Source organism: Schistocerca gregaria, chromosome 9 (genome assembly GCF_023897955.1).
Source record: "Schistocerca gregaria isolate iqSchGreg1 chromosome 9, iqSchGreg1.2, whole genome shotgun sequence".
NCBI classification, from domain to species: domain Eukaryota; kingdom Metazoa; phylum Arthropoda; class Insecta; order Orthoptera; family Acrididae; genus Schistocerca; species Schistocerca gregaria.
Window position 1 is genome coordinate 194,340,664 of NC_064928.1, and position 22,965 is coordinate 194,363,628.

General features: G+C 42.7%; 1 protein-coding gene across 2 annotated transcripts in view; it reads left to right on the forward strand.

Annotated features, from left to right (window-relative positions):
• LOC126291552 (uncharacterized) overlaps positions 1-5,109 on the forward strand; it is a 75,394-nt gene extending 70,285 nt beyond the window's left edge. For both annotated transcript variants that reach the window (XM_049985062.1, XM_049985063.1), the window contains exon 8: positions 4,906-5,109. In XM_049985062.1, coding sequence (XP_049841019.1) covers positions 4,906-5,045 — 140 coding nt within the window. In that variant the 3' untranslated portion in view covers positions 5,046-5,109. The remainder of the gene's footprint in view (positions 1-4,905) is intronic.
• Positions 5,110-22,965: the final 17,856 nt, after the last annotated feature.

A 22,965-nucleotide genomic window follows, 5' to 3' on the forward strand; every position in this document is an offset into this window, starting at 1 on the left:
TGTTTACACATCCCGTTCCATTGACTTCTCACTGCTGCAGAGCTGAAGATGAGTTACTTTCCTGTCTCAGGCAATAAATATCACACAACATATGTGCCTCTTTGTGTGCTACCCTTTGCAAGAAACCTTATTTTGATGTATGACTTACGGTTGGTCATGACATGACCAGTTCCATCCATGTGGACTTGCCAGCTGCAATGACATACCTATCATCCATTTTAAGAAAACTGTTCCATGCAAAAATTTGATTTTCTTGCATCTTACAGTCTGATATCTTTGCATGATAAAGGACTGAATTTCTTTCTTTGTATGACAGTTATTGTGCTGCGTCAAATAAACTAAAACATCACATGCAACTGTAAAGATTTTATAGAGATAAAAATGCATTATTTAAACTTTGTGTATGGTTGGTTTTAGTTCTTACATTGCAGTGAATGAAACATAAATAAGATAAAACTTTTTTAAATAAGATAAAACTTTAGTTATAATTGCGAGAAGAAGGAAATCTCATTTTGCTCTCAAGTTATAAGGTTTTGTATCATTAGGACAATCACGCACAGTGTGCCCATTCATGTCCATGCACGTCATGAACCACGTGGTTATAACATTTGTCATACTCTGTAAACGATTCAAGATACTGAAACAAGGCTTTCTTGCAAAAGATAGCATACAATGATGCACGTATGTTGTGTAATAAATACTGAAAACCTATTTATTCAACAAGATTGGAAGTAAATCTTCTGCAGCAATGAGAGATTAGTGGCTCAGGATGTGTTCAGATGTCCATTGCACTGTAGGGAAATCCAAGCGGCACACGTATACAAATCCACATTATCTGAGGAATGGCAAAGCAGAACATGTATACATTCCCACAACAGTGGAAGGTTAACACCACACAGCAAACGCCTTCATTTTCTTCTTCTTCATTTTTCTCACACTACATATGAGGACTGTTCAAAAAGTATCGGACTTTTTCTTTATTGTTGAAACCAACAGTGGTATCAGGGTGCACGTACTTTCTGTTTGCAGACATACTTAGTGTACGTGCCTGATTTTTTACAACTGTGGAAACTACCAGTTGCTGGCTAGCCATTGACTAGTGAACGTGTGTAAGTGCTAGTCCTCGGATATGTGTTGTGGAGAAAATGGCAGAAAAAGTGGATCAGTGATATTGCAAGTTTTGTTTAAAGTCTGGTGATACTCTGGTTGAAACAGTCTGCAAGATTAAAGTATTTGTGGGACGTAGCAATGGGTGCCACATAGATGAAGGAGTCGTAAAACCGCTTCAAAGATGGATGCTCCTCAGGGATGAGTGAAGCACATTCAGGCAGGGCCTCAACATCTGCAAGTGAGCTTGTTATTAGGCATGTAAGAACACTGGTGACTCAGGGAAGACAAATAACAATTGGAGAAATTGCAGACAAGTTTAAAGTTAATATTGGATCCATTCATTCCATTTTAACAGAGCATTTGGACTTCAGAAGGTTCTCAGCAAATTCGGTAACAAGTGAAGAGAAGAAACTTGGTTTGGAGATCACACAAGACATGCAAGACATGCAAGATACTTTGAACAGTAATCCCAACCTTAACACAATGAACACCGGTGATGAGCCCTGGGCTTATGGATGTAGCACAGAAACAGAGTAGTTTGTCGTCAGTGGAAGCACCCATCATCCCTGAGACCCAAAAAAGTGAGGCAAGTCTGCAGCAATGTGACATGCTGACTGTATTTTTTGACTCCAGTAGCTTGGTCCGTCACGAGTACGCCTCAGAAGGTACAAATGTCGATAAAAAGTACTATCAAGGGGTTCTGCATTGCCTTTGTAAAGCAATGAGAGACAAATGGCTGGACTTTTGGGCAGTGGGGAATTGGCATGTACACCATGACATCGTTCTCAGTTCAGAGCCTTTTGGCCACACACACATCATGACTGGTTTGTCATTCTCCCTATTCCCTTGCCCTATCTTGGAGTGACTTCTGCTGGAAAAGACTCTGAAAGGGACCAGATTTCAGAGCAGGGAAGGCTTGATGCCAAATCGAATGAAGCAGCTGCGCACTATACTAAACTATACCTTCCAACGATGCTTCCAGCAGGGGTAGCAGCATTGGGAGAGGTTTGTAGAAGCTGAAGGGGACTACTTTGAAGCTGATTGGTGTCAAACAATTATCTAAGTGAAAGTTGATTTATAAATAAAACTTGGATACTCTTTTTGAACTGGCCTCGTAACTCAGTGTCCGTACAATGTGCTGGACATTCTCAGAAATTTCTTCCTTCAAATTAAGGCTAATGTTAGGTACTAATAGATTTCTTTTAGTCAGGTATGCCCTCTTCGCATGTTCTAGTTTGCTTATCATCTCCTCCTTGATTCTTCCACATGTTATTTTGCTCCCAAGGTGCTTTAATTCCTTCACTTCATTAACCTCGTGATCGCCAATTTTGATGTTAAATTTATCATTAATTCCATTCCTTCTACTCATCATCACTTTCATTGGTTTCCCCAGTCCCACTTATCTACATAGACTGTTCATTTCGTTCATTGTATTCTGTAATTCTTTCTCGCTTCCAGTGAGTATAGCTATTTTATCACTGAATCCTGTCATTGACGCCTTTTAACCCTGAATTTTAATCCCACTCCTGAACATTTCCTTTATTTCTGTCATAGTTTATTCAATGTACAGTTTGAACAGTAAGAGACAAATACTGCATCAGTCTTTGGCATTTTTACTGTGATAAATTTTTTTTTTCTTTTGCAAACATACACACCCCAAGAGAATCAGCAAGTGTGTTCGTATTTAAAACAAATCTTATTTATTGTTCAGCCTCAGATGCACATTTTTAATTATAATGAGAATACTGTAATGATGTTCTGACACAGGCAAGATGTTGCTGATGCAGCTTCATAGATCTGAAGATGATCTAGAGATTGAAACATGTCATGTAATTAAAAATGTGCAATTAAGAAGTTATCATCATTCTCATTGTCATTTCTGCCTGAACTTAGAATTTTGCATGAGCTTTCCTCTTCATTGTTTCCTAGTTAATCACCTTGTCAGGATGGTTGTTCTGCTACAGATGCATTAGCAGTCCTGTCCAGCGTGGTGTAAATTACAGTGGAGCACCCCAAGTTCCCTATTTCTTTGCAGTCACAGAGAACTGTAGTCTGTTTCCCTGTTCTCTGTAGCGAACAGGGTAAGGACTATGTCCAGTGATGAAGCGCACAGTTTCTTTTGTTAGGTCATCCAGGTGCAACAATTGCTCTGACACATACGAAAAGTTTAGACATAAAAGTGATACCCCTATCATTGCACTCACACTGCCATTCATCTCTTCTCCGGTACTGGAGTTGGACTGTGTAACTGGTATTTACACCTGTGACCACTTTCACTCTCGATAGTCTGCCTCTACTAAACCAGCAGGGTGTTTATCTAAAGTGCTCTTGAAAGTCAGTGGGGCAGATCCATAGTAGTGTCAGTATGGCCTTGTCAAGTGTTGCACCTGAGGCTCTGGTAAGCCTGAGGATTGTGCTTCTCTGTGCTCATCTAAGGATGGACCAGTAGTTCTCGAACTGTAGCCAGTGCATCCACAAACTGGCTGCGAAGCCCGTCATTGAAGATAACTTTGTGGTAAGCATTAATGGCATGTGACGGCAATTTGTAATTTGTGGTGCTGGTTCACACAAACTTGTGCATAATTTTCATAGTTTAAGTGTCTCAGGTATCTTCAGTTCCAAGAGTGTCTGCATAAAAGCTTCCACGACTGTGTTGGACATACTGTTGAATTGTATGCGCAGAAATAAAAAGTAGTTAAAAGCTTACTAATGACTGCCTGCAAGGCTCTACAAGAGGTCCTATCTTTAGACACCTTACTACTGGACTGCTGCTGTTTCTCCTCTTTGTGGGATACAGTCAGTAAGGTGGTGGTGTATGCAGACAATGCCCTGGAGGGCCGACTTCTTGTGTGAAGCTGCAAGAGGAGGCAATGTGCTCAAGCAGGTGAAGCTGTGATGTTAGAATACTACACTAGCCACGGCAGTACACAAAACCACCTATGTAATATTCAAAGATTATCTCAGACAAGACACTCCAGTCAAAATTAATAACACATCTACAGCAAGGTCAGGAGATATTTCCGAGTTCAGTCGGATGGAAGAGTAGTTTTATGACACACATTGAATGAATAGCTCAATATGTGTATAAAATTCACCCCCATACTGTAACTCCATTTCCTCTGTACTTCATTGCTGCCACTACACGTGCCACACTCCAGACCACTCGGACCCGGTCATAACTCGCTTCCAGTGGTGTCAGTCTTTACACCACTGTGAGTGTCATTTAGCACTGACTGCAGAAATGTGCAACTTGTGACGAACTGCTCAACCATTCTATCCCATTGCAGTGTGCGCAGCAACTGTACTAGCTGGGCTGCACCCAGTAGTTCTTTCCCCTGATTTTGTGTGATTTTTTGCAACCACTCTTTACGACACTAGACTACCCCTGCCGATCAGTATGTGAGGTGTGCCTGGTATCGATTTAACGGTGGTTATTCCCCTGTATTTCCATTTCACAATCGGATCACAGTCAACTTGTGCAGCTTTGGAGGGTCGTAATGCAATAGACTGTTTGTTATTCGGCTGACATCCGACGACTAGCCCACATTTAAAGTTTCTGAGCTCTTATGATTGACCAACTCTATTGTTACTGCTTCTCTAGTGACAACACAGTACTCCCTGCCACCTTTTGTTCTGTCAGGTCCACCTCTTGGGATATATACTGATCAGTTGCGCACTATGTATGCGCGTTTTTCTGATCGTATAGTGAATTTGAGAGTATTGCAAAGCAGTGGTCAGTATTTCTACATTTTATATCCTGAAAGTGCCTGATGTGTGTTTTGTCTTTTGTTCCAGCCACTCTGCACTATTTGAAGCAGATAATTCCATTAATTGAATGCAGACGAGATAGGAGATTGCAGAGACTGCAGTTTGACAGTGAATGTAAGCTCCATTTAGTTCACGATCAGGAAAACTGTGATACAAGTGGCTGTTAAATGATGCTGTTCCTGTTTTGTACAAAGTTTTCTACTTATTTATAAAAATATTTATATTTTTCAATTGTCAGTTTTTTTACTTCCATGTCCGTATCCCTGCTGCAAATTATTTTCCTGTATTCTTTCATGCTGCCCAAACTCATCTCTTGCACGTCAATCAGTTGGTCACAAAGTAATGACAACAGACAATCTGCACTGCATAACAAATAATATTTAAATGATAATTAATTGAAACCCTCAGCTGACGACAGGTGTTGTTGACATACCTTGATGGGGACAACTTTGGGAATTGTCAACTTAAGTGGGCGCGAGTAACGAGTGGCTGGGCAAATTATCTATTAGGAACATTACGTATGTAGATTGTGGACAGTTGGGAATGTGGGTCTCACAGGAAGTGTGCTAGGGATAAGTCCCTGCAGTCACCCTATTGATCTGTGTCCTCGGTGGCTCAGACGGATAGAGCGTCTGCCATGTAAGCAGGAGATCCCGGGTTTGAGTCCTGGTCGGAGCACACGTTTTCAGCTGTCCCCATCAAGGTATGTCAACAACACCTGTATATGTTCTTTCGAGAACAGTTACTATCTTCGTATATAAATAATATTTATACACACATTTGGAATTTTTTGGAAACTAGTCACTACAGACACATTAGTCAGTAGCAAATAATGCCATTCAGTAATCTATAGTAAGTATACTTCCACTCAGTGATATTGAGAATAATAAATTTTCAACTTGATGAAGATGAGATTATCTAAGGAATAGTGACCGTAGAAAATTTAATCAAAGTGCATTATTCTAAGCCACAGATAATTAAAGAAATGTACAGAGAAAAACTAAAAGTTATGCAAACTACTCCTAAAAAAGAGAGAGCCAAACAAGACTAAATTTGTAGTTTTGCCATATAATGGAGATGTTTCTAATAGCCAAAATTATAGAAATACAAATATCAAAATGGCTTGCACACTGGAAACAATAATGGTAATACTGGAAGAAATGTCACCCATAAATGACACATTTAATAAGTCAGTCGCATACAAAATTAGATGTGATGGCTGTGACAAAATCTACATTGGGCAAATTGGCAAAAACTGTCAGACACATTTAAAGAGCACATAATGTAATGATAACAATGCAAGCACATCAGAAGAAAATTTCAACTTTTTATTCTTGTGGCCGAACAGTTCTAGGCGCTTCAGTCTGGAACCGAGTGACTGCTACGGTCGCAGGTTCGAATCCTGCCTTGGGCATGAATGTGTGTGATGTCCTTAGGTTAGTTAGGTTTAAGTAGAGCCATTTGAACCATTTTTTCCATTCTCCTTCAGAGCTTTCAGACACCTTTCCGCTGTTTCATGGTTTCTCTGTACATCGATCACTCAATATTGACATGGTGGGGTACATGTTTTGATATATTTGCTTAAACTTAGACCTGAACAAGGGAAATGGTGGAAGTCCAGGATATACTTTTTGGAAGACTTGATTTAGAATCACCATATGATGACAATGATTTACCTACTTCACAGTTTCCCTAAAGTACTTGTAGGTTATGTTGTTTTGGCTTGTTTCCAGCCATGCCTGATTCCTTCTCCTATATAAAACAGTAAATGATGTTACAAATATGCCTGGGTTGCTGCTCTAAAGACTAAAGCTTGCAGGTACACTTAGAAAATTATACAGAAGAAACAGTCGGATCCCAAATCGGTTACAGACAGATATAGATAAGGAGTTTTACAGCACACATTTCCAGAATCTAATGCAGATACAAGACATTAACTACAACTCATCATTTTCTGTTTTCAAAGCTTCACTTGTGGAATGATTCAGTATAACTCTTTCAGGTATAATGTTTAAATCTATCACTGCTCAAGGTTCTTTCAAATGGCTTGATATGGTGCAAGGTTCCATATTCCTGGATTCCTGTATAGCATTTGACACGGTGCCACACTGTTGCCTGTTAATGAAGGTACAAGCACTTGGAATAGCTTAAAAGATATCTGAGTGACTCGGAGGGTTCTTAAGGAGAAGGACCCAATATACTTGTCTCAGCGGCCAGTGTTCATCAGAGACGAGGTTCTCGCCAGGAGTGCCACAGCGAAGTTTGTTGGACCTGTGTTATTTTCTATATACATAAATGTACTGGTGCACAGGTTAAGCAGCAATGTGTAGCTATTTAATGATGAGGCTGTGGTGTATGGGAAGGTGTCATCATCGAAGAACTGTAGAAGGATACAAATTGTTAGTTGGCACGATGAATGGCAGTTAGCTGTAAATGTAGAAATTGTCAGTTACGGCAGAATCGGGAAAACAAATCCATAATGATCAAATAAAGCTGCATGATGCAGTCATGTCAATTAATTATCTAGGCATAACATTCCAAAGCAGTATGAAATGGAATGACCCTGTAAGGATTGTAGAAGGGAAAGCGGATGCTCGACTTCCATTATTGGAAGAATGTTAGGAAAAAGGAGACTGCATATACAATGAAGTGCCAAAGAAATGGTATAGGCATTCGTGTTCAAGTAAAAATATATACAAACAGGCAGAATATGGCACTGTGGTTGTCAACGCCTATATAAGACAACAAGCATGTGGCGTAGTTGTTAGATCAGTTACTGCTGCTACAATGGCAGGTATCAAGATTGGGTTTGAACGTAGTGTTATAGTCGATGCACGAGAGATGGGACATAGCATCTCTTAGGTAGTGATAAATTGGGGATTTTTCCCTTATGACCATTTTGCAAGTGTACTGTGAATATCGGGAATGCAGTGAAACATCAAATCTCCGACAGTGATATGGCCGGAAAAAGATCCTGCAAGAGTGGGATTAACGACGACTGAAGAGAATCGTTCAACATGACAGAAGTGCAACCCTTCCGCAAATTGCTGCAAATTTCAATGCTGGGCTGTCAAGTGGCAGCATGCAAACCATTCAATGAATCATCATCAATACACTTGATGACTACACGACTCAAGGCTTTAAGCCTCTCCTGGGCCCGTCAACACTGACATTGGACTGATGAAACATGTTTTCTGGTTGGTCGAGTCTCATTTCAAATTGTATCGAGCGGATGGATGTGTGTGGGTATGGAGGCAACCTCATGAATCCATGTACTGTGTGTCAGCAGGGGACTGTTCAAGCTGGTGGAGGTTCTGTAATGATGTGGGGTGTGTGCAGGTGGAGTGATGTGGAACTCCTGATATGTTTAGACATGACTCTGACAGGTGACACGTACGTAAGCATCCAGTCTGATCACCTGTATCCTTTCATGTCCTTTGTGCGTTCCGACAGGCTTGGGCAATTCCAGCAGAACAATGCAACACCCCACACATCCAGAATTGCTACAGAGTGGCTCCAGAAACTCTCCTCTGCCTCACTAACACCGTGGGGAAATTTGTGGCGGGGAGCGGAAAAGTAGCCCGGCAATATGCTCACATCGGAACGGCTCATAGGAGCAGTGGTAGTAGTGGACATATGATAAAATTTGCATTACTGTGTACTAAATTTTATTGCCTTTGGGTAGTGTTTTGTTTTTCCCCACTTAAACGCTCCAGCTTTCTTCCGTTAATACATTATACTTTTCTGTTATTTATACCTTTATAGTTTTGTTTTTATTCTGTCAAGAAAAATGCATACTTCAGTAACTGATGAGCCATTGCCCACTGGAATTTTATCATATGCCTCCGCGATGTTTTTAGATCACAGGAAGGGACAGAGGGTACTGAATAAGGAAGCAAGGAATATTATAAAATCGTGTGATTAAGAAGCAAGGCAGGAAAGTAAAACAAGATTATCTCTTTGCTGCCTAGTATGCTGGCGTATGTGTACCATCTCTTACAAAAATTGAGAAAAGGATAATCTCCACAGGTGTGATCCCTTTGTGCTCCAGGTAAAAAGCGTCCAAGATCTGAAGTATAGAAGTCTCTCTGTGATTACTTCCATATGGATGTAACAATATTATACGACACACTCTACTATAGTTCAATTCTTTTATCGTGGCGGTTCGCACATGCCCGCCCAGGCGCGGGAGATTGCTGCGTTGCCAATTGTACGCGCCAAGAGAAGCAGCGCCATAGTATAGTTCGCAAACTTACGTTTAGGGAGGAGCGCGCAGTTTATGAAGTAAAGCCACCATGCCCGCATTAACCCTTTCGCTGCTTCAGAGACGTGCTCCTCGCATTCCGTGATGTGCGCGATTTTGTCATTATTGCATTGCTTGCCTGTGAAGAAACATGGTGTTTCGACTGCTTTGACACACTTTATCATTCGATTTCATAAAAACTATTTGGCCCAAAAATTTGATTTTTACACATCTTCTTGAGTGATACTTTCCCCCCCATAAATGACTTAATTTTGTTTCGATGTTCAGCGCAGTTATTGTGCAGCATTAGATGTAGTAAACCATTGCACGAAATTTTGATGAGTTTGCAGAGGTAAAAGTCCATAGCGTATACTTTCCGTATGGTCGAGTTTAGTTGCCACTAGAAATTTCAAAAAATTACATTCAAACGAATATAATTCATGAAGTAAGACACTTCGATATTGTTTCAAAATAAAGAAAATGTTAAGCACCGTACAAGGTTTGAACTCGGAACCTTTCGTTTAGCAGTCATACATTTCTTTTTTATTTATTGTTTTCTTTTTTCCATTTTGTTCGTTAGTGATCGTTGTGCTTCGTCGTTGCGGACGTCCCAAAACATCCTGTTCAAGTTCGGTGGTTGATCCTTCCACTCAGTTTTTTATTACAGAGGCCAACCGGTTCTGACCGAACACGCTGAGCTATACACTTCAACAATTACGCTAACGCAACTCGTCATTCAATGCATCTTGCGAAGCACTTTAACATATCATGCAAAATACCGACAAACACTGTTGGTATCACTATGAATTACTCACGTTTCGTCGAAGTACAATAGGAACTAACAATTGCCGCTGTTCTTTATTGCGAAAAAGTGGTTAGTGAGAATTATACAAACACCTATCCTTGCTATCGCCTGAATTGGGAGGCTTATTGCTTGTTTGGTTTAATTAATTAATAGAATATGAAGCAGTTGGTATAAAGAATGCTTTTTTCCAAACTTTCTATAAAAGAAAGTCTGCTATCAAGACATTGCTTTTGTTCAATTACTTTATGACTGTCAGTTTCTAAAACTGAAGACACTCGTCCGTGCTCTGCACTGCAGTCGAGCACTGGCAACGTCGTTCTCTGCTCACTGGCTGACTGTGTTTTGTGACGTCAGATGCGCAGAACGAACCTAAAACTCGGCCGCCGTCATAAATGACGCGCACTTTAAATGCATGTGAATATCATATTTCCACTGCAAGCTAGAAACAGTCGAAAAGCAGTCACAAATAACAATGTTTTAATTGGTTCACCGTGATGAGAAAAAGCATTTCAATTCTTGCATGCACATTATCAGCACTAACAAACTAATTATACAACAGGCTACACAAATGAAGAAAATGGTCGGTATTATTACGAAAGTAGGAATATCCTAAAAGAGTGTTATGATTAGATATATTTAATTTGTTGAAATGTACTGCTGACAAAGGCACATCTGCTTTCATGACGATGTTTTTCGAGCGCGAACTCACAAGGCACACATGGCTAGCTTGTGCATTCCTGTCACGCACATTATCCTCCCGCTGCTGACAATACACTGACCATTGTGCTGTGCGACGGACCAATTGTTTACTTTTTTCAATAACAAATATTTCATTCGCGATCATACATTGTCAGTTTGGCAATCCGTAGGTGAGTAACCCAGTATCTGGCATGTGCCTATCATTCCGCCTGAAGGAACGCTCGTCATTATTTTAATACCGCTCAGATCAAGAGAAGGAATAAAATCCTTTGGTAAGTTTCCATTCCAGTCGCTCAGTGTTAAAAATACGATGGGTTACGGGGATTCCACCGAAATTCCGACAGAGTTGGCAATCTATTTTTGTGCGAGTTGTTAACCTTTCCTCATTCGAAGAAGCATCACCGTTTGTGAGTAACGGCCACATTTCTCTTGGTGACTGGTTGAATTGTACTTCCTTTGTCACAGTGTGATTTGCCAAACTCATCTCACAGCAGCTATTGAGACAGAATTCCGAAACGGAGTGCGTCATTTAACAAGTCATTGGCAATCACAGAGCTCAATAGCTAACGAAAAACTTCATAGTGTCGGTTTGCAGTAACATAAAAGAAGAAATTTCATGTTTATTTTCATACTAGTAAGCTCTTGTATCGCTAGCTATCGACAACTCTTAAAAAATTACAGTCAATGGAGTGAAATAAATAAAAAAATGCAAGTGCTGATTTATAGATAAAGTTCCGTGTGTTTAAGAATTGGCAAAACACACTCCTGTTTGTGTGCTATCATTCGCGAAACTTTCGTTTCGATGTCTAGAGCGGTTTAGGAGATATAAGAGATGTTGCGAGTGTTTCATTCCTTCGGAAGTGAGGGCGCTACATGGGATCCATTTTCTCGAGATCGGAGGCAGATAGAGACATCCTCCCAAGTCTAAACAAAAATTTAACGTGTTAACTAAATTTCATACGCAGCAACATATTGCGTAATACTCACCAAACGCAAAATCATATCGACCCCTAACTTTCGTTGCAAACTTTTTGAGTTTTGCGTAGTGTCTTACTAAAATGTGTACATCACGATAAGAATGGTCATTAGCGAGATCATGGGCACTTCGCCACGAAGCTGACATACTGTATAACGCTACAAGTAAGGCAAAAATCATATATTTTCAGTGATTAGTTTATGTAACATCGTTTGAGAAAGGTAACTGGTTGCGCGCGTTCGGTTCTGTCAGCGCAGAACGTCGCCAGTCGGCGCGTACGAAGTATGGTGTACGCGTCGCAATATGCGTTGCACCCGAAAGGCAGTAATTGAGTCCATGCCATGTCATATTGCAGCACTTCTGCTTGCTCGTGGGGGTCCTGCACAATATTAGGCAGGTGTACCAGTTTCTTTGGGTCTTCAGTGAAGGATACTAGAGCGACACGTTGAGTACTGCACCAGGTCCTATTAAAGGATTACATCGATGCAATTCAGAGGTGGTCTCGTAGATTTGTTACCATTCAAACAACACACAAGTATTATGGAGAAACAATTGGGATTTACTGGAGGACAGGTGACATTCTTTTCAACGAGAACTCATGAGGAAATTTAGAGAATCGGCATTTGAGGTTGACTGCGGAGTGAGTCCATTCCCACCAATGTACATTTTGTGTAAGGATCGCGAAGATAAGATTAGAAGGTTTAGGGCTCGCATGGAGGCACACAGACAGTCGTTATTTTCTTGCTCTAAGTTGTAAGTAGAATAGGAAAGAAAATGACTATTAGTGATACAGGGTACCCTCTGCCATGCACCATACTGTGGGTTGTGGAGTATGGATGTAGTAGATGTAGAAGATCTAGTAATTCAGCACAAATACACAAAATACAGAACAATTATTGTGAAATCTTTTGATGCGAAAGGTAAGTCTTTTGTGTACTGTGTCTAGTAAGATCAAGATGGTAGATTCTCAAATCGCTAAATCCAAAGTAGGCGATTTGGTTATAAAATGAAATGATTGTGTAGTGTTTTTGGCCAGAAGACCCTATCTGGGTTTGTTTGGCCAACTAGTCTGACACCATTTTGTTGACTTGCGCACCAATGAGGAAATGATCAGGACAGCACAATATCAAGTCCCTGAAGTTTATGCTGTTGGGACCTGTGGTTTGTGCTTTCACAAATCACTATTTTGAGCTGCCTCTTAATATGATAAAATTGATTAGATGGGTTTGTTTGGCAGTGTATTTTGGTAACTTTGTAGGGGACCTGTTGAAATTTATGTAAATTGTCGGCCATTAAAATTACAGTACTAGGAAGGATAGCAATAAGTTAATTTGTGCGGGCAGTATAGTAGGAAGAATACACCATTAAATTTGTAAATGATTTGAGATTATATACAGCGAGTGAAATTATATTCAGTCAGCCGCCAACTCGGGCAGCAACAGTGGTTCTAACCCTGTTAGGCACTGAGCGGAACAGAGCTCGATGAGAGATAAGGAGATGTTATTCCCAGCAAGGGTTCATCAAATATTATGGCTTGGAAGCAGTGGCATGCCAGTCTCTCAGTAACCTGTGACCATATGTTTTCAATGAGGGAGAGGTCTGGAGAACGGGGTGGCCAGGGCAACAGTTGAATGCCCTCTGTATCATTGCACAGGCATTGTTCAGTATTGTGTTAACTTGTCAAAAGCTAAGATTATGGAGACCTCATAGATGTAGCGTGGCCACTGGCCTTAACACATTACAGATACACTACTGGCTATTAAAATTGCTACACCAAGAAGAAATGCAGATGATAAACAGGTATACATTGGACAAATATATTATACTAGAACTGACGTGATTACATTTTAACGCAATTTCGGTGCACAGGTCCTGAGAAATCAGTACCCAGAAGAACCAACTCTGGCCGTAATAACGGACTTGATATGCCTGGGCATTGAGTCAAACAGAGCTTGGATGACGTGTACAGGTACAGCTGCCCATGCAGCTTCAACACAATACCACAGTTCACCAAGAGTAGTGACTGACGTATTGTGACGAGCCAGTTGCTGGTCCACCATTGACCAGACGTTTTCAATTGGTGAGAGATCTGGAGAGCCGGCTGCGGTGGTCTCGCGCTTCTAGGCGCTCAGTCCGCAACCGCGCGACTGCTACGGTCGCAGGTTCGAATCCTGCCTCGGGCATGGATGTGTGTGATGTCCTTAGGTTAGTTAGGTTTAAGTAGTTCTAAGTTCTAGGGGACTGATGACCTCAGATGTTAAGTCCCATAGTGCTCAGCGGCATTTTAGATCTGGAGAATGTGCTGGTCAGGGTAGCAGTCGAACATTTTCTGTATCCAGAAGGCCCATACAGGACCTGCAACATGCGGTCGTGCATTATTCTGCTGAAATGTAAGGTTTCGCAGGGATGAAAAAAATGTGTGTGAAATCTTATGGGACTTAACTGCTAAGGTCATCAGTCCCTAAGGTTACACACTACTTAACCTAAATTATCCTAAGGACAAACGCACCCACGCCCGAGGGAGGACTCGACCCTCCGCCGGGACCAGCCGCACAGTCCATGACTGCAGCGCCTTAGGCCATGCGGCTAATCCCGCGCGGTTCGCAGGGATCGAATGAAGGGTAGAGCCACAGGTCGTAACACATCTGAAATGTAACGTCCACTGTTCAGAGTGCCGTAAATGAGAACAAGAGGTGACCGAGACGTGTAACCAGTGGCACCCCATACCATCACGACGGGTAATATGCCAATATGGCGATGATGAATTCACGCTTCCAATGTGCGTTCACCGCGATGTCACCAAACACGGATATGACCATCGTGATGCTGTAAACAGAACCTGGATTCATCCGAAAAAATGACGTTTTTGTCATTCGTGCACCCAGGTTTTCGTTGAGTACACCATCGCAGGCGCTCCTGTCTGTGATGCAGCGTCAAGGGTAACCGCAGCCACGGTCTCTGAGCTGGTAGTCCATGCTGCTGCAAACGTCGTCGTCGAACTGTTCGTGCAGATGGTTGTTGTCTTGCAAACATCCCCATCTGTTGACTCAGGCATCGAGACGTGGCTGCACGATCCGCTACAACCGTGCGGATAAGATGCCTGTCATCTCGACTGCTAGTGATACGAGGCCGTTGGGATCCGGCACGGCGTTCCGTATTACCCTCCTGAATCCACCGATTCCATATTCTGCTAACAGTCATTGGATCTCGACCAACGCGAGCAGCGATGTCGCGATACGATAAACTGGAATTGCGATAGGCCACAATCCGACATTTATCAAAGTCGGAAACGTGATAGTACGCATTTCTCCTCCTTACACGAGGCTCACAATGTTTCACCAGGCAATGCTGGTCAACGGCGAGAAATCGGTTGGAAACTTTCCTCATGTCAGCACGTTGTAGGTGTCGCCACCGGCGCCAACCTTGTGTGAATTCTCTGAAAAGCTAATCATTTGCATATCACAGCATCTTCTTTCTGTCGGTTAAATTTCGCTTCTGCAGCACGTCATCTTCGTGGTGTAGCAATTTTAATGACCACTAGTGTATAACGGCTGCTATCAAAGTTACTGGCTGTGTGAATCAGAGGTGATTATGGTGCCCCTACCATCACATCAGTTGCTGTAAATGGAGTCTGGCCAATCTACTTCTTGTCAGATCCTTCACATACAGATATGTTCATCGTGGTACTGTTCCCGTAACCGAGACCCTTCCAAAAAAGACACTGTGCTCCTGTGTCCTGCATGGCCCTTCTGCTGCCACATCTAGGGAAGCTCCAACAACGGTCATTGTTATCTGTGGTGCTCTCGACATCGTCACACTGTCCCTGTTGATACTTCTAATTGAAAATGAGCCCACTTTCTGACTCAGGATATGCGAACGTGGCTGTACGATCCTGTGTGTGGAATTGAAAAATATTCTGCTCTTTGTGTGTGGCATTGAGTATGGCTATCGTCACCAACCAGTTTTATACTTGCACAACAGTTATGGGATCACAATAGATGCGAGCAGTAATACAGCACGTGATAAATTGCATTCTTGATTGGCAACAATCCTGCCATTATTGAATATCGACATGTGCTGATAGGCGTTGCTCTTCCTATGAGGCACGACACAATCCTCTCTCAAACATTAAAATGTGACTTTTTAAGTAAAAATCCAGTGTATAATCTTTCCTTTTATATTGAATATACACGATGCGCCCAGCTTCCTATAGGACTGTGGCTATAAAAAAAAATAAAAGTAAGGGATAATTTTTATAGAATCACTAATTTATTCAAAATGGCCTCTGCCTGAATCAATACACACCTGAAATTATTTTAAAAGTGTTTTGAAAGAGCCCCTGTAGTAATTTCTTGGAATTGCCTTTAGTACTGCTGTACAGTTTCCTTGATCGCGTCGTAATGGTGTCCGTTTATTGCCAGGAGTTGGCAGAGGTCAAATCCGGCGAATATCGCGGATGATCCAGGACTGTGATCCATTTGTTGGCCAAATACTTAAGCAAGATATTTGCTTTGTGGGCTGGGTTGTTGTCACGGAGGAGCGACCGGGAACGAGCCCTTCGATATTCGGGTTGTCTTTGACAAATTCTCGCTTAGAAACGCACAACTTTGTTCACATGTTTTTAATTTTATGTATTAACTGCAATTTAATTTAATTTGTTTTATGAACCTGTTTTTTCGTCTACATTATTCCGATCATTGTATCTGTTTCTCATTTTTCTTGAATTTCGTTTTACTTACAAACCCGTCTTTTATATAAATTATTATCTGCATTGCTTTTTCCGTACTGCAGTAGTTACTTAGGTTATATTTTAAATGTTTAAGGACGAATAACGTGCAAAAAAATTCCGCATGTGGTAACAAAAATGTTTTTCACGCCACTGCACAGATATAAATAGATTATTTCGTCTTTGTTTCCTAACGGATCGGAATTTTCAAATTATGGAATATCATAATAGATAAATATAATTAAATTCCTATTCAAAAAAAATCTGATTGTAAAAAGAATGCTATAAAGAAAAGATGAAACAAATGAAAAAGTTAATACGGTAATAAGAATTATGTGACACAGGAATAGAAATAAATTTCATTGAAACCAGTCAATTGAATAAAATGAAGTAATTTCGAGAAAGATTTAAAAATAAAAAAGTTGTGAGCATTGAGAGATTCGAACCCACAACCTCCTGCACGTGTGCCATCTTATTCATTATACCACGCAAGTAGATTACGTAATACAACTATTTTAATGCTAATGAGTCTCACACAAAATTTCGATTTTTTTCGGTTACTGGCAAACGAGGGCCCATCAGTGTATATGGCTGCAACATGTGATACCTGGGAACGTAACTAAGTCACAGTATAGTTTCAAAAAAATCGATCGCACACTGGGAACCTCTCCATGTCAATTCAGCAGCCTGACGCAAATGCGAAAACGGTTAATCGCTCGCGCACAGATTTGTTTGCAGAGCTGCGGAGGATATGTGGAACTTTCTCAGCCACCGACTAGCCATGATTAATAGGGCGAACGCACGGTATCTGAACGCTAGAGAGCTGATGCAGGATGACCGCCTGCGATACCCATTTACTAAACAAAATGCAGCACTATGAATGATCGGACATGGAGACACCTACGTTATTGAGAACCGAGATGCAATGTTCTCCAAATACTTGTCCCACGCTGAAGGGGAATATTTTCGGATGGCGCAAGATGACAAAATGCTGCATATCATAATCAGGGAAGCCCCACAAGTGCGCTCTATTACGTCACTTAATAGATTATCGACGGAGTGTAAAGGCAGAAACTATAGAAGAATCTGTTACATTGTTATAGCTATCTCATGTAAATGATGCAGGAGCATGAGTAGTAATAGAAGTCGGCATAATTTGGAAGATGAACACTCAGCAAAAGAAGACAGCTTTTATTTAATTACAAAAAAAAAAATCTTTTTACTGCAGGTATAGTTACTTTCCTCCTTGGTGTCAAGAACAAAGGATCTTTTTCTTGCCAAGTCGGAAGTAGTACATTTTAATGAACCAAGAGTAATATGTGTCTAAATTCATATCACCATTTATCATTACTAAAGGAAATTTAAAACTTTACGCTGTCGGAAGGACGACCGACACAATCCTATTTATTTCTTCATATCAATATTATAATCTTATCATCTGCATATGCACGTACGAATTAAAGGCCCTGAAGCCTGGCCAATATAGGCACTTTTTATGAGAGAGAGAAAGGGCTATATAAAAAAAAAACAACAAACAAAAACAGACTGAGTAGACTTGTGGGACCTGGAACCCACATCCGATGGAGTACACGGATGATGAATACGACGATTTGCTCTTCGTGCTGGGAACATCCAATAACTAGGCTGGTGCGCAGCTCGTGCGTATACTGCAAGGTACCCTCAAAGGAACATCCCGATAAGAATGTTTATCGTCGCCTGGAGAAACGCCGTCGGGAACCCGGTAATCTGCGTGCGCAAATAGTGGACAGAGGTCGTCCAAGGACTAGACGTACTCCACAGACAGAGGACGCTATTCTTCAAACCGTGATATTACAAAGCAGTTACCTCAAAGAGAGGTTGTTGAAGCGTTGCACAATGAATGCATCCATATCACTTACATACACGTTAACTCATCAACAGCAGCCAGAATCACATTCGACTAGAACAGTTTTGTGAATGGTTTTTGCACCAAGTGGATGATAACGAATATTTTATAAATAACGGGATATGGATGGACGAATCTAGCTGCACTCGGGAAGGTATTTTCAACCTCCGCAACAGCCATTCTTGGTCGGAACACAGCCCACGTATCAACCGTGAATATAGGTTTCAGGCAAGCTGTGGTATAAACCTGTGGGCTGGAATCGCGGGAAGAATGGTTTTGGGCCGTTGCCTATTGCCGGACAAGCTGAATGCGTCGCTGTAACGGACGTTTATTTGCAGTACTTTGCATGAACCGTTTGATGTTCGGCGATAGCTGTGGTTTCAGCATCATGGTCCACCTACACAATTTGGAATGAATATGCGAAACTATTTAAATGAAGCGCTTCAAGGGAAATGGATCGGTCGTGGAGGTCCATTGTTCTGGCTACACGTTCCCCAGACCTTAATCCATTAGATTTTTATTAGTGGGGGCACTTAAAGATCAAGTATATAGTACTTCACCGATGGATGTACACGACCTAATATCTCGCGTGCATGCGTTTTCGGCTATGGTGGACGCAGCTGTGTTGAGCAGGTTCCTGTAAAGTATGACCCAGCGAGTGGCGAAGTGTCTGCAAATGTAACGTAGTAGCTTTGAACATATTTTCTAATGTGAATGCTGCTCGGCAGTATACGTACCGGCTCTGTGAAGATAAGCGTCGACATTTACATTAACAAACATAAACCTTTACCACCTGCAAACATTTTCAAATTCATAATGGACAATTTTCTTCAAAATATTTATAAAGAAGTAACAAAAGTTTTCAGATTGATTTCTACATTCCCTGTCACTATACAGCTTCTTCGGAAAGAGGAATGAACACACTTAAACGAATGAAACATTGCCTTCGCAATTGAAAGACATAGGTTAAGGTCTCTTTGATCAACTGCAATAGAAAAAACCTGGTTAAACAACTTACAAGTGCTCAGAAATGTAAAGATAAAGTGATTGATAACTTTGCTACCAAGAAGAATCTACGCATCTCCTGCATCAGAAGACGTAAGGTAAGTCTACCCACCATTAATCCATTAGCTTCGCCACTGACCAGCTCAGTACTTTTTTTAATTTTTTTTTATTTCGCGGAACAGGAAAATCTGCCACATGAATTCAGCACTGAGCACCCGTAGACAAAACTTATCATTACACCTAAAAGTGTCTGTGCAGACAACGAGATATTCATCAGTTATTGTTGAGGGAAAGCTATGTGAAAACTGGATTATTTTATTATATGTACTAGTGCAATCATTAAATAGACAAAAAGCGAATACTTTGCAACACGTGTGCGGTAGATGGCGTCAGATATAGGTCACACTAGAACTGTACTTAAATATTTATGAAGATGTTCTTTCGGACATGTCCGAAAGAACAGATACCATCGGTGACCATGCAGCACGATATAATGAAATTACATTGAAATGAATACCCCTAGCTGCAGACAGGCGTTGACATAAGTCAACGGGGACTCGAACCCGGGATCTCCTGCTTACATGGCAGACCTCTATCCATCTTTTTTTATCTCACATTCACAACGTATTGTCCCGCACTATATTCATGGTGCCCCTTCCCATTATACTCATTACTCGCGGCTTTCGCCAATTCCCGAAAGAGTTCGGGCACTGTGCATCCCCACAGAAGAAAATGGTCAAATGGCCGGTGAGCCTTAACATGTCCGAAAGAACAGATACCATCTTCATATATATATACACTCCTGGAAATTGAATAAGAACACCGTGAATTCATTGTCCCAGGAAGGGGAAACTTTATTGACACATTCCTGGGGTCAGATGCATCACATGATCACACTGACAGAACCACAGGCACATAGACACAGGCAACAGAGCATGCACAATGTCGGCACTAGTACAGTGTATATCCACCTTTCGCAGCAATGCAGGCTGCTATTCTCCCATGGAGACGATCGTAGAGATGCTGGATGTAGTCCTGTGGAACGGCTTGCCGTGCCATTTCCACCTGGCGCCTCAGTTGGACCAGCGTTCGTGCTGGACGTGCAGACCACGTGAGACGACGCTTCATCCAGTCCCAAACATGCTCAATGGGGGACAGATCCGGAGATCTTGCTGGCCAGGGTAGTTGACTTACACCTTCTAGAGCACGTTGGGTGGCACGGGATACATGCGGACGTGCATTGTCCTGTTGGAACAGCATGTTCCCTTGCCGGTCTAAGAATGGTAGAACGATGGGTTCGATGACGGTTTGGATGTACCGTGCACTATTCAGTGTCCCCTCGACGATCACCAGAGATGTAAGGCCAGTGTAGGAGATCGCTCCCCACACCATGATGCCGGGTGTTGGCCCTGTGTGCCTCGGTCGTATGCAGTCCTGATTGTGGCGCTCACCTGCACGGCGCCAAACACGCATACGACCATCATTGGCACCAAGGCAAAAGCGACTCTCATCGCTGAAGACGACACGTCTCCATTCGTCCCTCCATTCACGCCTGTCGCAACACCACAGGAGGCGGGCTGCACGATGTTGGGGCGTGAGCGGAAGACGGCCTAACGGTGTGCGGGACCGTAGCCCAGCTTCATGGAGACGGTTGCGAATGGTCCTCGCCGATACCTCAGGAGCAACAGTGTCCCTAATTTGCTGGGAAGTGGCGGTGCGGTCCCCTACGGCACTGCGTAGGATCCTACGGTCTTGGCGTGCATCCGTGCGTCGCTGCGGTCCGGTCCCAGGTCGACGGGCACGTGCACCTTCCGCCGACCACTGGCGACAACATCGATGTACTGTGGAGACCTCACGCCCCACGTGTTGAGCAATTCGGCGGTACGTCCACCCGGCCTCCCGCATGCCCACTATACGCCCTCGCTCAAAGTGCGTCAACTGCACATACGGTTCACGTCCACGCTGTCGCGGCATGCTACCAGTGTTAAAGACTGCGATGGAGCTCCGTATGCCACGGCAAACTGGCTGACACTGACGGCGGCGGTGCACAAATGCTGCGCAGCTAGCGCCATTCGACGGCCAACACCGCGGTTCCTGGTGTGTCCGCTGTGCCGTGCGTGTGATCGTTGCTTGTACAACCCTCTCGCAGTGTCCGGAGCAAGTATGGTGGGTCTGACACACCGGTGTCAATGTGTTCTTTTTTCCATTTCCAGGAGTGTATATAATATACGGGAGTGCCAAATGTGAATCCATAATGCTTCGGACTGAATAACCAGAACAGTCTCTTGTAACACCTTGTGCCAGAATAACAGCGAGCCTCCGCAATTCATTACAAGTTCAGCAAGCGAAATTAATGAAACATAAACCGTGCGATGCCAATGCTACAGGACTGAACTGTTTGCAACACTTTGCTCATTATAACCACTTCGAGGAACGCTCTCACCAAATCCGTCGAAGTGCTGCAGCCGCCTCTGAGCAGCTGTAAGTACCCTCTACCTCCCGGTGCGAGAATTATCTGATTTGCTGCACGTGTCAGCCCGCCCTGCTAGCGGTGCGGTCTAACGCCCTGCTTTCCGGGCGGGAAGGCCAGCCGGTCCCCGGCACGAACCGCACAACGACCCTGGGTTCGGTGTGGGGCGGCGGTGGGGTGGGTGGACTGCTGTAGCCTGGTGTGGGGCTGTGCGCCACTGAGGGCTACGGCGGGGACAAAGCCTCTCCGTCGTTTCTAGGTCTCCAGTTCCATACCGTACCACAGACGTCAGTTTTAAACCCACTACTATATTCCTCTGGATAGAAGTGATAATTTCCAGTTTTATAATTACAAAAAAATGTTCAAATGCGTGTGAAATCTTTTGGGACTTAACTGCTAAGGTCATCAGTCCCTAAGCTTACGCACTACTTAACCTAAATTATCCTAAGGACAAACACACACACTCACGCCCGAGGGAGGACTCGAACCTCCGCCGGGACCAGCGGCACAGTCCAGATATACGAGTTATACGAGTTAGCATATGCTTACTAACGCTTTAGTATCAGCATACAATATACGTCAATAATTAGCGGTTGGCGGTCAGAGAATTGATATAAATACTACCATGTATGTTCTCAGCCTTTTCAGTCTTTGCCGGCCGGTGTGGCCGAGCGGTTCTAGGCGCTTCAGTTTGGAACCGCGCGACCGCTACGGACGCAGGTTGAAATTCTGCCTCGGGCATGGATGTTTGTGATGTCCTTAGTTTAGTTAGTTTTAAGTACTAAGTTCTAGGGGACTGATGACCTCAGATGTTAAGTCCCATAGTGCGCAGAGCCATATGAACCATTTTTTTCAGTCTATAAATACTTTCATGTTTAGTAATAAAAGAAACAGAATACCTTGAACGACAAGAGATACTACGTTCGTATTCACAGGAAATGTTCATTACTGTGGTCTGCGGAAATGATTAGAATTTCAACCATGTCGGCCTGCGCGTTCAAGGTCGGCATCGATGTTGCGGCGCTACACAACCTACCGGTAAAATGTGGCTGCGGCTCTCGTAGCTGTAAATCGAAGGTAACGGATCAATGCGACTTGAACAGACGTGCACGATGCCTCGCAGGCGTATGCGCGAAGCGAACCGTCAAATCAGTCAATTTGAAAGGGGTCGCATTGTTGGCAAGCGAGGATGTGATGCATCCATGCGGTAAATTGCTGCTTGTGTAGGACGAAGAGTTTCGGCAATGCGATTGGTGTGTGCCAAATGGTTCACAGAAG